Genomic DNA, 13,317 nt, shown 5'->3' with positions numbered 1-13,317 from the left:
TACTAAAAATACAAAAAATCAGCCAGGCATGGTGGTGTGTGCCTGTAATCCTAGCTACTTGGAAGGCTGAGGCAGGAGAATCACTTTAACCTGGGAGACAGAGGTTGCAGTGAGCCGAGATCACACCACTGCACTCCAGCCTGGACGACAGAGGGAGACTCCATCTTAAAAAACAAAAAATAAAAAATTTTTTTGAAGAAATAATAGCCAAAATCCATCCAAATTTGTTGGAAATTGTATACTCATAGATCCAAGAAAATCAGGAAGCTAAAGCAAGATAAACATATATAAATATACAAACACCCTCATCCTCCTGTCCAGTAAGGCATTGCTGAAAAACAGTAATAAGAATTTCTTAAGGACAGGCAGGTAAGAATAATCACAGACTTCTAGTTAGAAACTGTGCAAGTCAGAAGGCAACAAAATGGTTGGGTTTTTTTTTGTTTGTTTTTGTTTTTGAGATGGAAGTTCTGTCACCCAGGCTGGAATGCAGTGGCGTGACCTTGGCTCACTGCAACTTCTACCTCCTGGGTTCAAGCGATTCTCCTGCCTCAGCCTCCTGAGTAAATGGGACTACAGGTGCATGCCATGGCACGTGGCTAATTTTTGTATTTTTAGTACAAACATGGGATTTCTCCATGTTGCCCAGGCTGGTCTCAAACTCTGGTCTTAAACTCCTGGACTCAGGTGAGTCACCTGCCTCGGCCTCCCAAAGTGAGCCACTGTGCCCAGCCCAAAATGGCATCTTGAAATGCCAAAAGAAAGACGCTGTCAACTTCGAATTCTATGTAGTAACAAAAAGATAAAATTAAAATTTTTTAGACAAACAAAAGCTGAGGGAATTCATTATCCATAGACAGTTGGGGGAAAGTGAATGAGGAGTATATGGGACTTTCCTGTACTATCTTTACAACTTCCTGGGAGTCCATAATTATTTCAGAATAAAAGTTTAAAATAAAAAGTCTTCCCACATGGAAAATTCCAGGCCCAGGTGGTTTTACTAGTGAATTGAATCAATCCTTTGTGGAAGAAATAATTCCAGTTGTATATAGTCTCTCAGGAAACAGAAGAGTAAAAGGACTTTCCAGTTCATTTTAGGAAGCTAGCATTACCTGATAGCAAAACTAGACAAAGACATTGCAAAAAAAGAAAACTGCCAGCCAATATTCCTCGTGATTATAGATGGTTATAGAGGCAATATAAAAGCACACATTAACAAAACTGAATCCAGGAATATATAAAAATGATAATCCATCATTACCAAGTGTGATGTATCCCAGGGGTACAAGGTTAAAATTTGCATCAACAGAAAAAAAAAAAAATTTTAAAAATCATTAATCTCAACATCTTTAGAAAACTGTTTGACAAAATTTTACATCTGTTCATAGTAAAACTCTTTAGCAAACTAGAAATAGAAGGAGACCTGTGGGAACTCCACAGCTAACATCATACTTAATCTGGAGACTGAATGCTTTCCCACCAGGACCAGGAGCAAGGTAAGGATACCCACTCTCACAACTTTTGTTCAGCATTTTGCTGGAGCTCTTGCCCTGTGCAATTGCATAAGACCAAAAAAGAAAAAAAAAGAAAAAAAAGAAAGCATACAAGTTTGGAAAGGGTAAAGTAAAACTGTCATTGTTTGCAGATAATATGATCATTTATGCAGAAAATCTAAGGAGTCCACACAGAAGCTTTTTGAGTTAAGCAGTGTTAAGGTTTACACGAAGTCCTATACAAAAGTTATTTGTTTTTCTCTATATTAGCATGAATAATCGGAAATTGAAATACTTAGCAATAAATATGAAATGTATGCACAACCTGTGGAATGAAAACAATAAAATATTGCTGAGAGAAATTGAATAAATGGAAAGCGATGTCATTTATAGATTGGAAGACTCAGTATTGTTAATATCTTGTAGTAGTCCTTTAAATTGGTCTGTGGATTCAACACAATACCAATTAAAAGAGCAGTGCTCTTTGGGTAGAAATTGACATGGTAGCATTAAATTCATATGGAAATGTAAGATCTCTGAATATTCAAAACGTTGGGGTCGGGGGTACGGGTGGAGGTCAGATTTGGAGGACTTGTACTACCTGATTTCAGCATTAGATCAGTAGAACAGAGAGTTCAGAAGTAGGCCAGTTGATTTTCTACAAAGATACTAAAGTAATTCAATCGGTAAGGAATAGTCTTTTGAAGAAAACATTCTGAAATGACTAGGTAACTGTATAGAAAAGAAATAACCTCAGCCCGTACCTCATGAAATACACAAAAATTGAAATGGACTATCGACTTAAATGTGAAAGCTAAAACCACAATTTTTACATGAGAACGTGAGAGAAAATCTTCATAACCTTTAAGACTGCAAAGATTTACTAAGATGTAAAAAAGCATGAACTATAAAAGCAAGTTGATAAATTGGGCATCAAAACTTAAAACTTCTCTGAAAGACATTAAGAAAATTAAAAAGCAAGCTACAGACTGGGGAGAATATATTCATAATACATTTACCTAACAAAAGATTTACATTCAGTAAGAAGATAAACAACCCAATAAATAATGGGCATAAGATTTGAAAAGGTCCTTCCAGGAGAAGAATACAAATGGCCAATGGCACATGAAAAGATGATCAACATCGTTAGTCATCAGGAAAATGGAAATTAAATCCACAATGAGATCCTATTCTATATTATTCCTAATGGCCAAAATCTGAAAGGTTGATGAGCTGAAGTGTGGCCGGGATGTGGAGAAGCTGGACCTCGTCCACATTTCCGGTGGGAATATGAAATGAATAGTTAAAAGTTAGCCAGATAAAAAGGACTGGGGGAAAGCTATGGGAATGAAGCACAAGAAAAATATACACAAGCAACATGGTCTGCATGGTAGTAAATAAGTAGGTTCATGGTATTTGAGCATCATGTAGAGGTAGCCAAGAGAGCTGAGGGGTTTTAAGTGTTTGTGGTGAATTCTTTTTTTTTTTTTCAGATGGAGTCTCGCACTGTCGCCCGTGCTGGAGTGCAGTGGCGTGATCTCGGCTTACTGCAACCTCTGCCTCCTGGCTTCAAGCGATTCTCCTGCCTCAGCCTCCCGAGTAGCTGGGATTACAGGCACCTGCCACCACACCCAGCTAATTTTTTGTATTTTTTAGTTGAGACGGGGTTTCACTATGTTGGCAAGGCTGATCTTAAACTCCTGACCTCGTCAACCACCCACCTCGGCCTCCCAAAGGGCTGGGATTGCAGGCATGAGCCACCGGCCCTGGCCGTGGTGGATTCTTCTGGCTGCTTGCATATGCAGAAGTCTGGAGATGAGGAAGCCAGTGACAAGCTGTTGCTGTAGTGCTGCACTGAGATGACAGACTGTACTGGGCAGTTGTTGTAGTAGCATTAGCAAGTGGGTGGCAGAATTGAGATCTATTTGAACGAGGACTTGAAAGACCAGTACAATTACAAAAGGAGCACATCTGCATTTCATTTTGCAACATGTTTTTATATTTACTGAATTGGTTTGTGATACTTTAAAGATTCTCTTCCAACAAAATAATGAAACCACATTCAGAATACCAGTGGTTGCCAGGAGTCAGTGATATGGGGTTGGGGACAGGGAGAGGGGTGTGACTGTAAAAGGGCCCCAGGGAGGATCCTTATGGTGATGGAAATGTTCTTTATCTTGACTGTATCAATAATATATAAATGACTATATAAGATATGACTACATCAATATTTTGGCTACTGTCAAAATCTTACTATAGGTTTATAAGATATTACCATTGGGGGAAACTGAGTAAAGAGTACATAGGATCTCTCTATATTCTTTTTTTTTTTTTTTTTTTTTTGAGACGGAGTCTCGCTCTGTCGCCCAGACTGGAGTGCAGTGGCCGGATCTCAGCTCACTGCAAGCTCCGCCTCCCGGGTTTACGCTATTCTCCTGCCTCAGCCTCCCGAGTAGCTGGGACTACAGGCGCCAGCCACCTCGCCCGGCTAGTTTTTTGTATTTTTTAGTAGAGACGGGGTTTCACCGTGTTAGCCAGGATGGTCTCGATCTCCTGACCTCGTGATCCGCCCGTCTCGGCCTCCCAAAGTGCTAGGATTACAGGCTTGAGCCACCGCGCCCGGCCGATCTCTCTATATTCTTAACAACTGCATATGAGTCTATAATTATCCCATAATAAAAGTCTAATTTTTAAAAAAAGTATATTGATCATAGTCCATGCCTGTAAGGTGTGTTATAACCTTACTATAGCAGTATGGAAAGAATTAATACAGATTTATAACTAAATACCTACTCTCTGCAGCGTTTACTTTGTGAGTCCCAATACTCGATTTAACTTTGATATTGTTTATCTTATGATTTCAGAGACATTCCATAAGTGGACCAATCTCAACATCCAAACCCCTGACAGCCCTGTCAGATAAGAGACCAAACTATGGGGAAATCCCTGTTCAAGGTACATGTAATATGCCATAACATTTCACCTTTTTTGTCAGTTTTTGAGTTGTTCTGGCTTCTTTGGCAAACTAAATTATTTTCTTTGCTCTTGATATTATTTCAATCAATCTGGTGTACCTTTGTATCAGAAGTTCACTAATAAATATATCTAAATTCCAAGTGGAGAAAGTAGTTGTTAATGAATGCATCTTTCCTGACAGCTGTCATAATGGGTCATAGAGAGTGTACACCATTGCTAGGCACTGTTTTCACAGTTCCTCATGGCATATGTATTATTGTCATCCTCGTTTTACAGATATCAAAAATGAGGCTTAAAGAAGTTAACTAAGTCAATTCAGGTTAACACAGTTAGTTACTAAGCAGTAGCCCAGGGCAGCCTGACTTCAGAGCCCATTCCTTAGATCTCTGGGCTGTGTTTTGTTACCTTGAGGGAGCTGAGACTCTAGAAGATGAGGCTCAGCAACTCTTTGGAGCCCTTGGGAGGAACTTGCTGTTTTCACGTAGCCATTTTTTTGTTTTTTTGTTTTTTTTAGTTGGAATATCACTCTGACTCCCAGGCTGGAGTGCAGTGGTGCAATCTCGGCTCACTGCAACCTCTGCCTCCCGGGTTCAAGCGATTCTCCCACCTCAGCCTCCTGAGTAGCTGGGATTACAGGCACACACCACCATGCCCAGATAATTTTTGTATTTTTAGTAGAGACGGGGTTTCACTATGTTGGCCCACTAGTGATCTGCCCACCTCAGTCTCCCGAAGTGATGGAATTATAGATGCAAGCTACCGCACCTGGCCTTCCATGTAGCTTTTTATGGCAGAGCTGGCACCAGAACCCAAGTATCCCACCTTACAAGGTTGAGGCTCCTTCTCTTACCCCGCACTGCCTCTTCATGTGTGATACTGAAGTGCATTGGAAAGATGAACTGCAGCATTGGGGTGTGGTGCTGGGAAAAGCAGTGCTTCATTTGGGGTGGGTGTGGGAATGTTCCCAAGTGTCCCCTCAGGGCCTGAGGGCTCCTCTTCGCTGATGCAGGCCAGTTACTTCCATGCGTCAGGAATTCTTGGTTGTGCAAGTTAGGCTCTGTATGTTAGACTAGAAGGTTTCAACAGGTTTTGGGTCAGAAGTAAGCAGACTTGTGAAAAGTATTCAATTAGAGAACCCAAAGGACTGGCTCCATGGACTTCATGTCGTACCAGTGCCTGAAGAGTTCAATTTGGTTGTGGAACTGGCGCTACACCTGTCATCTTCAGTGTTCTTATAAGCTGGTTGTGTACACATTTAGGGGCAATGGAGCACAAGATGCTACCTTCCTGGCACAAAGACTTGCCTTCTGCCCTGCTTCTTGGCTCTGGTTCATTTGTCAGTCATGAACTAAGCTCTTTTCTCCCGTCAGAAGATTTTGCTAAGGGAACAAATAGTGGAAGGTTTAAAGTTTTCTTAACCCAAATACTCTGCATCTCTCCTTCCTCTCTTTACATCCCACCTCCCAGTTGAACCCACAAAGGATTTTCATGTGTGCATTGCAGAGATCTTGGCCTCACCATGGCCTGGTTGTTAACCTCAATCTTTTTGGTGCTGTCTCCTCACCTGTAAATTGATAGTGAATACCTAGCTCACTAAGTTCCTGGGCTCTTAACACCCGCAGCTGCTGAGATTGTCAAGGACTGCTGTGTCCCCAACCCAGCCAGCTTAGTCGTAATCTGATATGACCTGTCAGTGGCATTTGGCACTGCTGAGCACTCTGTCTTCTAGGACATTCTTTTTGGTTTCCCTAATACCACACTCCTGTGCCTTCTCTCTGTCAGGCTGCTGCTTCTCCCTCTCCTGTGTGGCTTTTCTCCTTTTTTTTTTTCTTTGTTCCTTTTTTTTTTTTTTTTTTTTGAGACAGTCTCACTCGTCACCCAGGCTGTAGCGTAGTGCAGTGGCACAATATCAGCTTACTGCAACCTCCGCCTCCTGGGTTTAAGTGATTCTCCTGCCTCAGCCTCCCGAATAGCTGGGATTATAGGCGCGGAGCACCCCACCCAGCTAATTTTTGTATTTTTAGTAGAGACAGGGTTTTGCCATGTTGGCCAGGCTGGTCTCGAACTCCTTACCTCAGGGTGATCTGCCAGCCTCAACCTCCCAAAGTGTTGGGATTACAGGCATGAGCCACCGCACCCAGCCTGGCTTTTCTGTTCTTCCTGACCCGTACATGGAGGTGTGGCCCAGAGCTCAGTACAGGGCCTTTGTTCTTTGTCCTCACTTTCTTTGTTATTGTATCCTGTCTCATGACTTTAAATACTATTTTTGTGCTGAGGACTTGTCAGATTTGCATCTCTCGCCTGTTCTCTGGACTCTAGATTCATGTATCCAGTTGCCTACTTGACATCTCCCATTTTGATATTGAATATTCTGTGTCTCCAGGACAAGATTTCCCCCATTTTCCAAACTTGTTCTACATGTAATCTGCCTTCCCCGTCTCCATTCATGGCAGTTTCATCCTCAGAAACCTTGGAGTCATCCTTAACTTCCTTCTTCATCTTAGACTTGTTCAGTTGTTTAGGAAATCCCACTGGCTCTACTTTCAAAATATGTCCAGAATAAGAGCATTGCTCTTTTCTCTACTGTCACCTCCCTGGTATAAGCTGCCATCATCTCTCAGCTGGGTCCTGGCAAAAGATTGCTAATCACGCTCACTGTCTGTTCTTGACACTGTAGCTTGAAAAACAGGAATCAAAACCTACTACGCTAGTCAAACTCTCTACCGCTCCCCATTTCCTTTAGAGGAGGAGCCAGAGTTCTCTCAGGGGCCTCCAGACTCTCACAGCCTGGCCTCAGTGTCCTCTGTAGCCTCTTCACTTTCTTGCTCACTCTACCTCACCACATGGGCTTCCCCACTGTCCCTGAGCAGTTGGGCATACTCCTGACTTGGACACCTTGTACTGGCGCTTCCTCTACTGGAACCTTCTGCTGGATTGAACCTCCTCAGCAAGACCCTAAGTACCTTATTTAAAGATAGAAACCACTCATTCTCCCACACACCCCTTTCTCTGCTTGCTCTCCTTATCACTGGCCCCCTTCTAACATCCCATATGATTTGTCTATAATTTTTATTTCTTTCTCTCATTTCCCTAAATTGTAAGGCCCATAAGGCAAGATTGGTGTCTGTTGTGTTCACTGAGGCATCCTCAGCACCTGTAGAAGTACTGGACTCTTGATAAAAAATTGTGAGATGAGTGAAAGAAAGAAGAGTTAAAGTTTGTAAAGTGCTTAGCAAAAATTCTTTCCCATGGTAAATCTTTGCTGTTTGTTTTTATTACTATATGTGTGAACTTTTTCTGAGTAGCTCAAGTGGCTGAGAATGATAGCTCTCACTGGCCCACAGTCAAATATTTTAGACGCCTGAGTTGCCTGCAGGATTTTGCTTAGCTGCCAGCAAATAACTAAAGCACCTATACAAGTTGTGTCCTTGGCATCTTTAAAAAGCTCTATGTGTTGAAGGCAGAGATGAAAACCAGGAATTCAGGAACATTTTCACTCTGCTGCTTGGTAGGTATGCCCTAGTTCTGTCAATAGTCAGCCTTTTGACTTTCTTCAGTCTGTGTTAAGTGTGATCAGAGCCAGTGCAAGCATGCAGCAGCCTCTGAGAGTAAGTGTAACCCTGTGCCAGTGCCCTAAAGCTGTGAGTCCAGCCTGGGCACAGTGGTGTGGCTGCAAGCCTGAGAAAGCCCAGGAGGAGAGACCCCTATCTGAGGGCACTGAGGTGATCCTGGGGCATCAGAGCACACTGATGCTCCATGTTCCAGGTGGCCTCTGAGGAGAGTGGAGTGTTGCACTGGGAAATGACTCAGGGTCTTCCCATATCTCCTGGGCTCAGCTGAAGCCAACCCTCAAGGCCTTCTCCACTCTCCACTGCTGCTTTCCAGGCTTATGCTGATGGGGTCAGAGCAGGGCGAGATTTACCAGGGGAAACCAGCACCAGTTGTGTGTCTCAAGCTTACCTGAGTCACTTGTTAAAATATAGGAATCTTGGGCCTCCCCTCAGATCTAGTGATGTAGACTCAGTAGCTTGGATATGCCATTTTCACAAGCACCCCAAGTGACTCAGGTATAAGTGACTTTGGAATATTATTGGGCAAAGATGGCGGTTTAATTATTTCTGTTACCTTGGCTTTTGTGGGTGGAGAATGGGTGTGGAAGGTCTGTAGGCCAAGGTTATTGAAGACACAGATTAAATGCGTTAAGATTCTATTCCTGGCTCTCATTTTGTCATCTGGTGATGCATCAAACGGTAGTGCCAGCGGCATGGGGTACATGCCGTCAGTGTACGTAAAAGCTGGTCTCATTCTCCACTTCAGTCTGTTGTCATGCCTTAGTGGAGCCTGGTTGAGACATTGCAAATACAGGAGAAAGGAAACACACTTAGGTGAATCTATATCACAGTAGTTGATACTGTGATCTTTTATCCTAAATAGTCATTCAAGAAAGGAACCACTCAGAAAACTAAGAACAACCAAATGATTCGTGGTTTTCCAAATTGTGATGAGAGTAGGATTTCTGAGCTCTGTCTTGAACTGCTTTTCTTCCTTGGTTGTCTTATTTACTTTGGGGTGAATTTAAAAATACAGTATGTAGTTTTCATTTTAAAAATTTCGGTGTCCTCATTACTGAAGTTTAAAAACATGCTGCCTCTTGGAAAATGGCGTGAACCTGGGAGGCAGAGCTTGCAGTGAGCCGAGATTGCGCCACTGCACTCCAGCCTGGGGAGCAGAGCGAGACTGTCTCAAAAAAAAAAGATGCTGCCTCTTGCTCTACAATAGTTTTTAAATCTATTATCCTTTAGCATCATGCACTTGCAGGAAAATGTTTCATACCAGAGAAATCTTACTATAAATGCACTTAATCAAATGCTCTTTTGTTGGTGTTACCAGCAGTTGAATTAAATGGCTAGGGTCATGACTGGTGCCACCTTAGTGAATCTTTGTAGATAGTATATGAATATTAGCATTTGTGCCCTAAGCTGAAAAGCACAGATTCTGCTACCTGCTACATGGATACAGGTAGTTGAAAAGTTCACAGTGACCAGATGAGCTCCAGAATGTTAAGCATAAACCTCAGCTGGCTGGTGTAAATGGTTGAGAAGCCTGGGATTGCCCAGTGTCAGTGTGACACTATCACTGTGTCTCTCAGCTCAGGCATATAGATATCTTAAGAAGTTGGTTAGTGCAAGTGTAGTTGTGTTCTGTAAGGAAATTCATACCATTATTACCTGTCTAAATTGTGTTACTTGAGGTTAAAGATTTTTGTAAACTGAGTATTTTGAAAAAAAATGATTTATGTTAAGGATACATGCCATAAATTTATATAAAATTAGGAGGTTTTACTGGAAAGCCAAACCTTCTGCTCAAAAAGTTTCACAGAATTGTCTTTTTTTACTCTAAATCAGATTTTGCCTCAGCTTTAGATCTAGCCTTAGGCCATGAAAGTCCCAGGATAAAATGAGATAGAAATCCTACCCCGCTGCACTTTACAGTCCAATTGCGTATTTAGTCACTTCTCCTTCTTCTTCCTCTTCCCTGTGGTTCTTGGTAAAAATCAGAATATCTCGGCTCCTGTTTTCTCCCCAGCATATTATGATGAAAATTTTCAAACATAAAGAAATGTTGCAAAAAGTTGTGCTGTGAATTATCCACATACAGCCTAGATTCTGTGACATTCTTTTATATTTGCTTTATCACAAAGTAAGTTATAATCACTACCCTTCAGCATGTATATCAGTATTTAAGGTGTTCTGTCTCTCTGTATGTTTAAACTCTACCTTTTGAAATAAGTTTAGACTTAACAAAAATATTAGAGTTCCTTCTAGCTTCCCTTATAGGAACATCCTACATAACTGTAGAACAATTATCAAAAGTAAGAAATTAATATCAGTAAAATATTATTAACTAACCTACAGAATTTATTTGGATTTTACCAGTTTTTCCTCTAATGTCCTTTTTTAATTCTTGGATCAAATTGAGGCTCCTACTTTCCATTTAGTTGTCTTATCTCATTAGTCCCCACCAGTCTGCAACTGCTTCTCACTCTTTCCCTGTCTCGCATGACCTCAATACTTTTGAAGAATAGTTGTCAGTTATTTTGCAGAATGTCTTTCAGTATGGGCTTGTCTGATATTGTCTTCTGATTTAAGTTGCGTTTATGGGTTTTGTTTTGGGGTTTTTTTTCGTTTTTTTGTTTGTTTTGTTTTTTGAGTTTTTTGAGATAAGGCCTCACTCTGCAACCTCCGCCTCCCGGGTTCAATTCTCTTGCTTTAGCCTCCCGAGTAGCTGGGATTACAGGCGCATACCACCACACCCAGCTAATTTTTTTGTCTTTTTTGGTAGAGATAGAGTTTCACCATGTTGTCCAGGCTGGCCTTGAACTCCTGACCTCAAGTGATCCGCCCACCTCGGCCTCCCACAGTGTTAGTATTACAGTTGTGAGCCACCATGCCCAGCCTGAGTTTATGTTTTAATGGAAGGGATACTGCGGAGGTGATGTGTCCTTTTCAAGTTATTTTATCAGGAGTACATGAGATTGACGTGTCCTGTTACTTCTGATGTTAAATTAACCTTGTTCACTTGGTTTGGTGATTGTCTGCTAGGAATTAGTAAATATCTTTGTGTTAGTCCATTCTTGGATTGCTGTAAAGAAATACATTAGGCTGGGTAACTTATAAAGAAAAGAGGTTTAATTGGCTCACAGTTATGTAGGCTCTATAGGTGGCATGGTGCCAGCATCCGCTCAGCTTCTGGTGAGGCCTCAGGAAGCTTACAGTCATGGTGGAAGACAAATCAATAGCAGGCATGTCACATGGAGAAAGGGGGAGCATGAGAGAGAGGAGAGAGGTGCCACACACTTTTAAATAACCAGATCTCACAAGGACAGCACCAAGCCATTCATGAGGGATCTGCTCTTATGACCCGTAGCTCCCACCAGGCCCACCTCCAACACTGGGGATTACATTTGAGCATGAGATTTGGAGGGGACAGACACCTAGACTGTATCAGTTTTGTTCCTTCTTAAGCTTTCTCTCACTGATTTCAGCACTTATTTATGCACTTTGCCCACAACAGTTATTACTGTGGTGTTTCAGTGATGGCTTTCTATTTCTTCATTCCATCTGTAAGGAATTATTTATATGTATTCTATTGACATCACTCATTTATATTGGTATAGACTGATGGATATTTATTCTTTGGATTATAATCTACTACCATTTTTATTTGTTTTGTTGTCAGATTATTCCATCAGTGGCTGTTGAGAGATTTTTCACATTGATTCCTTGTTCTTTCAATGCACCTTCCCTCTATCCCTGAAGTACTTTCTGGCACCACAAGATGCTCCAGCCCCATCTTGTTGTTTTTTTTTTTCCTGCACCAGCCCTGGAGTCAACCATTTCTCTAAGGAGTTCTGGTTACTTTTTTTCTTTTCTTTTTTTTTTTTTTTTTTTGAGACAGAGTCTCACCCTGTCACTGGAGTGCAATGGCGTGATCTCGGCTCACTGCAACCTCCAACCTCTGGGTTCAAGTGATTCTCCTGTCTCAGCCTCTCAAGTACCTGGGATTATAGGTGCGCGCCACCATGCCCAGCTAATTTTTTTGTATCTTTAGTAGAGACGGGTTTCACCATGATGGCCAGGCTGGTCTCGAACTCCTCCTGACCTCGTGATTCACCCACCTCGGCCTCCCATAGTGCTGGGATTACAGGCGTGAGCCACCGCGCCTGGCCAAGTTCTGGTTACTTTTGTTAGAGAATAGTATTTAGAAACCAAGATCCAGGCCAGGTGCAGTGGCTCATGCCTGTAATCACAGCACTTTGGGAGGCTGAGGTGGACAGATCATGAGGTCAAGAGATCCAGACCATCCTGGCTAACATGGTGAAACCCCGTCTCTACTAAAAATACAAAAATTAGCTGAGCGTGGTGGTATGCACCTGTAGTCCTAGCTACTCCGGAGGCTGAGGCAGGAGAATTGCTTGAACCTGGGAGGCAGAGGTTGCAGTGAGCCAAGATCGTGTCACTGCACTCCAGCTTGGCAACAGAGTGAGACTCCATCTCAAAAAAAAAGAAAAAAAAAGAAACCAAGATTCAGGTGCTAGATGTGCTCATTGCTACTGGGGTTTCACAGCCTTTAGTCCCTCTCTGGATAGAACTAGGGAAATTGTGTGTATGTTTACCAACCCATGTATATACACTATCTATCCTATCTGTCTGTCTGTCTACTTACCTACCTACCTATCTTGTCTATCTACCTATCCACCCGCCCACCCACCTACCTACTTGTCTACCTATCTTATTTATCTCTCTGTCTGTCTGCCTATCTATCAAGAACTGTAAGTTTGTACTGATACCTGACTCCAAGCCATCACCAATGGGTTCATTCCAGAATTTTCCCTTTCCTTACTTATAACTTCTTTCTTTTGGGGTTGAGAAACCTGGCTCTCATTATCTGCAGTATATTTATTTATTTGTTCAACCTTAATATACATATACAAAGTTACTTAAGCCAGTTCCTTTTTCCCTACTCCCTTCAGTTGGTCTGTCATGGTTTTGTAATGTAGTTAGATTAATTTGTCATAGTCCACATTCTGTTCTCCTCCCCTCCTCCCCCTCCCTCCCCACTGTTCTGTTTTTTGTTTTTTGTTTTAATTTATATACAGTAAAATTTACACTCTCTGGTATACAGTTTTGTGGGTTTTGACAAACGCATAGCCATTTGTCTATCATCATAGTTACACAGTTCTGTACACAAGAGTTCCATCACCCCCAAAATTCCTTCATGCTACCCCTTTGTAGTCAACCCCTACCATACACCCCATTCCCTAGCAACCACTGATATGTTTTTCATC

At 41.9% G+C, this 13,317-nt stretch overlaps 1 protein-coding gene across 6 annotated transcripts in view; it reads left to right on the top strand.

Annotated features, from left to right (window-relative positions):
- SPECC1L (sperm antigen with calponin homology and coiled-coil domains 1 like) overlaps positions 1-13,317 on the top strand; it is a 147,349-nt gene that overhangs the window by 74,993 nt on the left and 59,039 nt on the right. For 5 of the 6 annotated variants that reach the window (XM_025400632.1, XM_025400630.1, XM_025400629.1 and 2 more), the window contains one exon: positions 4,358-4,448. In XM_025400632.1, the coding sequence (XP_025256417.1) occupies positions 4,358-4,448 (91 nt within the window). Of the gene's footprint in view, positions 1-1,388; positions 1,497-4,357; positions 4,449-13,317 lie in introns of all 6 variants that reach the window. The other variant, XM_025400634.1, reaches the window with a different exon arrangement.

Source organism: Theropithecus gelada, chromosome 10 (genome assembly GCF_003255815.1).
Source record: "Theropithecus gelada isolate Dixy chromosome 10, Tgel_1.0, whole genome shotgun sequence".
NCBI lineage: Eukaryota > Metazoa > Chordata > Mammalia > Primates > Cercopithecidae > Theropithecus > Theropithecus gelada.
This window is presented reverse-complemented; position numbering and strand designations above follow the sequence as displayed.